The sequence below is a fragment of the Panthera pardus genome, unplaced genomic scaffold, assembly GCF_024362965.1.
Source record: "Panthera pardus isolate Hobbes unplaced genomic scaffold, ASM2436296v1 HiC_scaffold_11, whole genome shotgun sequence".
NCBI lineage: Eukaryota > Metazoa > Chordata > Mammalia > Carnivora > Felidae > Panthera > Panthera pardus.
In genome coordinates this window covers 55,958,428-55,964,473 of record NW_026526666.1, presented here as the reverse complement: position 1 = coordinate 55,964,473, position 6,046 = coordinate 55,958,428, and the positions used below count along the sequence as shown (strand labels likewise).

General features: G+C 43.6%; 1 protein-coding gene across 8 annotated transcripts in view; it reads right to left on the bottom strand.

The window, feature by feature from the left end:
* Window positions 1-3,018: 3,018 nt before the first annotated feature.
* Window positions 3,019-6,046, bottom strand: part of KANK4 (KN motif and ankyrin repeat domains 4) — a 73,260-nt gene continuing 70,232 nt past the window's right edge. For all 8 annotated transcript variants that reach the window (XM_019449069.2, XM_019449068.2, XM_019449070.2 and 5 more), the window contains one exon: window positions 3,019-4,967. In XM_019449069.2, coding sequence (XP_019304614.2) covers window positions 4,863-4,967 — 105 coding nt within the window. In that variant the 3' untranslated portion in view covers window positions 3,019-4,862. The remainder of the gene's footprint in view (window positions 4,968-6,046) is intronic.

Genomic DNA, 6,046 nt, shown 5'->3' with positions numbered 1-6,046 from the left:
CCCCCTCTTCTGTGAGACTTCCTTAACTCCTTCTGGCACAGTCAGCCTCCACAGCACTGTTCTGACATCCGCTAACGCATCCTTTTGCACAGTCATCAACCTATGTCTGTTTCCTCCACCAAACCATTAACTCTGGAGCCTAGGACCTAGAGTAGGTAGACCACAGATGTTCATTGAATAATTGTCACTCATGCCCCAAAACTGAAGTGCTTTTCTAAAATGTAAATCTGAGTGTCACTTCCTGCTTTCCTAGTGCCTCCAAGTTCAAATTTGTTACAGTGGCCTTTTCTCTGGCCTCATCTTGTAATTCTTTTTTCTACTCCATGAACCCTGAAGTTCTTTTAATGCTCCAAATCAGGGTTCTTTCTCACCTTGAGGTTTTATGCATGCTTCTTCCTCTGCTCCTCTGCATGGCTCTACCTTCCCATACTTCAGATAGCTTAAATACTCCAGGAAGCCTTCTTGGGCCCCCTCCCCACCCTCAGATGAGGCTGAGGGTCCCACCTATGTGTCCCCATAGCACCTTGTACTTTCCCAGTTGTAACATGCATCATGCTGTGTCAGAATGACTGGTTTGTCTTTCTTTCCTGCGAAACTAAATTCTGTATCTAACTTGCCCAGTATGTCCCCAGCCCCAAACACAGTGCTTGGATCAGGGGAGGTACCTGATAAATCTGTGTTAAAGGAGGGTTAGAAAAATGAATTTCTTAGCTGTCAATCTGTTTTTCAGTAGCTCTCCACTGCCTTTTGAACAAAGCCCCTTTAGCTCTTTATCATCTGTCCTCATGTATGGGCAGTCTCCTCTCTTCCGAACCCACCCTTTGATCTCAGCATCTCACTCAAGCTCCACATGAAAGTCCTGTTGAACTGCTTGAAGGTCCCCACATGCCTGCAGTCCCATCTTTCAGCCTCAGCAGTGCTGATCTGTGCCTGGTGCACTCTGGGCTCTCCTCACTTCTCACTTCTCTTCCTTTTTTGGTAAACATCCACTTATTAATTATTTTTTTTAATGTTTATTTTTTAGACAGAGATACAGAGAGACAGAGTGCGAGTGAGGGAGGGGCATTGAGAGAGGGAGACACAGAATCCAAAGCAGGCTTCACATTCTGAGCTGTCAGCACAGAGTCCAACCCGGGGCTTGAACCCATGAACCGTGAGATCATGACCTGAGCCGAAGTTGGATGCTTACCTGACTGAGCCACCCAGATGCCCCCCATTAATCTTGAATCCATTTAATCTTTCAGTTCAGATACCTCTTCCTTCAGGAAGCCTTCCTTGAATTCCTAAGAGCAGTTCTTAAGACTTGTAGTATTCTGGGCTTTCTTCCTTCTCACCATTCTGTTTTCCTAAGTAGATGGTTAAGTGGAAACCTGAACTACAGTATCTCGAATGTCAACCCACTGCCTGCACACAGTGGGCACTCCTGAAATATTTGTAGAATAAACTATATTTCCTGGTCTTATTTCTTACTGTTGGTGCATGTGTCCTGTCTTCCAAAAGCAGGTTGGAAGCTCCATGAAGTCAGTGAGGGAAGCTAAGGTGTCTAGGGGCCTCTCTCCAGGCCTGAGCTTAATTTCTGTCCCCAGTAAGGCTGATATATGTTGCTTGGAGGCTGTGCTGTCAGACATTTGACCAATCTATTAATCAGTGGAGACTTGGCTTAATGTTTTTGGAAACCTGGGTTTGGGATCACGGTGACCTTAGATACCTTTTTTCTAGACGTGACTAAAGCCAGTGCCAATGCATATATCTTTTTGAATTAATGTTTTTGTTTTCTTTGGGCAAATGTGCAGTAGCGGAATTACTGGATTATATAGTATTTCCTTTTTAATTTTTTGAGAAATCTCCATATTATTTTCCATAATGGCCGCACCAGTTTATATTCCTACCAACAGAGCCTGAGGGTTCCCTTTTCTCTACATCCTTGTCAACACTTGTCTTTTTGTTACTAGCCATTCTGACTGGTGTAATAACTCATTGTGGCTTCGACTTGCATTTCCCTGATGATGAATGCTGTTGAGGAGGGATGGGCAAAACAGACGAAGGGGACTAAGTGGTACAAACTTATAGTTATACAATAAATAAGTCACGGAGATGGAAAGTACAGCATAGGGAATGTAGTCAGTAATATTGTAATAATGTCATATGGTGACTACACTGTGGTCAACACTGAGTAACGTATAGAATTAACATGTTGGGAGCGCCTAGGTGGCTCAGTTGATTAAGCATCTGACTTGATTTTGGCTCTGATCATGAGCTCATGATTGTGAGATCGAGACCCGCTTTGGGCTCTGCACTGGGCATAAAGCCTGCTTAAGATTCTCTCTCTCCCTCTTCCTCTGTCCCTTCCCAGCTCATGCTCTCTCTCGCAAAAATAAAAACAAAAAAATAAGAATAAACAAAATTAAGTAAAAAACTGTATACCTAAAACCAATATAACATTTTATGTCTATTGTACTTCAATAACAAAAGAATAATAAAGCTAAATGACTAAAATACATAAATAAAAGCCAGCACCAGGAACAGTGTCAGGTACCTGGCTGGTTTCAATAGATGTTTGTTGAATGAGTTCTGGAACTGAGAGACAATGACAGGGAGGCAGGCTGTGCTTGTTCAATCTCACCATGTTCTGGGCTCAGACATTCCAATAGAATGGAATAGTTATAAGGAGTGAGATCATGTGTTCACATTCCAAACTCAAGATGAGGAGAAACACACTAAAAATCTGAGAAAGGATGGACAAAGCTTTTTGGATAGTGATTCAATGGCTTCAAACCCTTCTCTGGTATATAAGCTGTGCTTAATAGCTGGACTCAAATGAGATCATTAAAAGGTAACGTGACCCAAATGAAATTTGCCACCCTAATGTGAGATACGGAAATAGACTCTAACTTGGCAACATAGGACATGGAACCCCTCCTGCTGTCTTCAGGGCTACAATAGCGAATAAGACCCACAGTGCAAATTCCAAGAACCAAGACTAGAGAAATGCAAAGAAATACCTTTGAGACAAAAGACTGAGGGGCAGCATTTTAATATATAAACAGTCAGGCCAGGCCAGAGCCTTGATACTCCAAGTGTGGTGTGGCTCAGGAACATCAGCATCCCCTGAGGACTGGTTAGAAAAGTAGACTCTCAGCTCCCTTCCCCTCAGACCTACTTCATTCTAACAAGACCTGCAGGTGATTGTATGCATATCAAAGTTTGAGAAGCACTGGGCTGGAACATTTTTTTAAGGTGGGTTTTTGCCCTTAAAATGTGCTTTCAGGTCAAAGTAAACCCACTTAAAGTATTTTTAGCTCATTATTTGCTCCATTCTCTCTACCTCTGAGCAACACTGTCACACATCAGTGTCCTGCTCTGGGACTTTGAGATGCTCATGAATCCCAACAGCGTACAGAAGTTTGCTGCGCCATTTCTGTAGACAGTCAGTATGGGTTACAAATTTGATTCCCAAACTTCCATCAGCTGTTCCTTGTATGACACCCCCAGGAGATAGGTTGTATGATAAGTTCCTTTTTGGGAGATGATGAAACCAGGGCCCAAGGAGGTTTCGTGACTCTCCCAAGGGACACCAAGCAAATTGACATATGAGTCAAAATGAGAACTAGAGGTTTTGATATTCCAATGTGAGGCTCACCAAACTTTGATGTCTTTTCTTTTTATATAAAGAGGATTTTTTTTTTTTTTTTTTTTGCATAGGAGACTTTAAGAACAAATTCATAGATAACTTTGTGTGAGTTACTGAATAGAAGCCATGCACGTATGGGCCCCTGGGATTATGGAAGTTTAAGAGAGAACTGTCTGTCTAGTGGAGAGAGGAGTGAGCCCAGAGAGGGCCATGCCCTGCTCAGCTCCCACACTCCTGCTGCAGTCCACAGTGACAGGTTTTGCAACCAGGAGCCTCAGAAACCTCAGCGCCTCATGAGGGCTCAGAGTTCACTCAAGGTCTATGAGGGGAAAGGAGCCAGGACTCCCATGAGGCCATGGATATGGCTCTAGAGGTACTGTGGTGGCTTCTAGATGACAACAGCCTGTCCCCAGGAGGATGCTCATTCCTATTTGTTTCTTTCATAGATTCAGAATAGCTGATGTAACTAGGCTCTGCCTAAATACATGTGGTGTGCTTCACTGGATTGGATTTCCTAATTAATTCCAATTTCCCTGGCGCAAATTGGGGCCACTTAATGACTCAGAAATGGTCAAGACTGTATACCTGGCATTGATACCAATATGCTCTTTCTACTTTGCCTGAATTTAAGATTTCTCTATCAACCCTAGCCAAACAAAGGCCCCAGATGGGGTTTGTTCAGTTTCAGCTGTCAGTATGGTGATTCTCCTAGGGTCCTCTAGAGAATGATTGCCAGGGTGGCTGCTTAAATCCACCTCCCCCCAAACCCCCCCTCCCCTCCCCACCCAGTCCTCTCTAGACATGCATATTCAATGAGACATATTCATGTAACTGATTAAAAAACAAAAAAGATGGTGCACTTTAAAATTCCATGTAAAAAGTATTGCTTTGCTAATGTGCTCCTGCCTGTCTGCTCGCTACATGGTGCTACAAAGGATAGAGTCATGAGGAATTCAAGGCTGAAGATGTTGGGGATTTTTAGACAACACCAATGCACCCTGCACCTTATACCCTGCTCTGCAGCCTGCATAGTTTTGGGGCTTGGCCTAAGGCAAAAACTACAAAGCGTTCTAATGAGCAGAATTATATAACAGGAATGTATGTGCATATTTGACATAGTTTCTTCTCTTGAAGGGCGGCCCTCTGGCTTTGACCCATGCCCTCTCCAAGGGCTAAGAAGGAGTCCAGAGAAGGAGTCTTTTGTTCCCAGCTGCCAGTTCTTCTGTAGCCCCTACGGCCCCAGGGACCTGCCCTGCTCTGCGTGGGCCCGCAGAAGCCCTGCAATTTCCACATGGGCGGGTGATTTCAGAACGATGGACAGAGCTGTTCGGCCAGCCTACAGGGAAGAAAGAAAAGGAGAAACAATTTTATCGTGTCTGCCTCCTGCCCCAGAGAAGGGTGAGTTGGAAGGACCGGGTAGGCATGGGGCATTGAAGTCTGTTCCAAGCATCCAGTGACCCTAGGAGAGGTGGAGATTAGAATGGCATGAGGCTCACGAAAAGTGGGTCCCCTTCCACGGAAACATCATTCACTTCTGAAAAATCTGTGCTGATGGAAATAGAAGTGTCACACGGTTTGTTTGCTTGTTTTCCCACATGGTTTTTAATACTTCTTTTTTAAATTGGAAAATAGAGGAAAGAAAATAACTCTTCCATTTTTCCATTGCCCAGACCTTAATGAAAGTTAGCATTTTGGTATGTTTCCCTCCAGTCTTTTCTCCTGTGCAAATTTGTCGTTGGTTTTTACATAAAGGAATGATAGTATATATCAATTTTGAATCTGCTTTCGTTTTACTTTATTTTTTAAATGTTTATTTATTTTTGAGATAGAGTGTGCGGAGGACGGGCAGAGAGAGAGACAGACAGACAGACAGACAGAATCCCAAGCAGGCTCTGCTCTGTCAGCACAGAGCCTGATGCAGGGCTCTCACTCAGGACCTGAGAGATTATGACCCGAGCTGAAGTCAGATGCTTAACTGACTGAGCCACCCAGGCACCCCCCAAGTCTGCTTTTATTTTTAACATACCATGGCACACTACAAGATTTTTCCCTCTTCTTAAAATTTTTCTTATTGGCTGTGTTAATATTCCATAAGTTAATGAACTGTTTCCTTTCTATTGGAGACTTACATTTCTAGGTCTTCACCACTATAAATATAGTGCAGACAGTATTTCCCCAATTCTACCTGTTTCTTAAGGACCAACTCTTAGAGAAGTGGGCTTACAGCAAAAAGGACATACCCATTTTTACACCTGATACATGATACCACAGTGCTTTTTACACTGCTGCAATAATGTAGGAAGCTGCCAGGCCCACTCTGTAAAGAAGCTGTATTCAGAAGGGCTCTCAGCCAACAACATGGGCCATTCTCTACAGAGAGTGGTGGGGAAGGCCAACTCGATGCAATGGATGCTA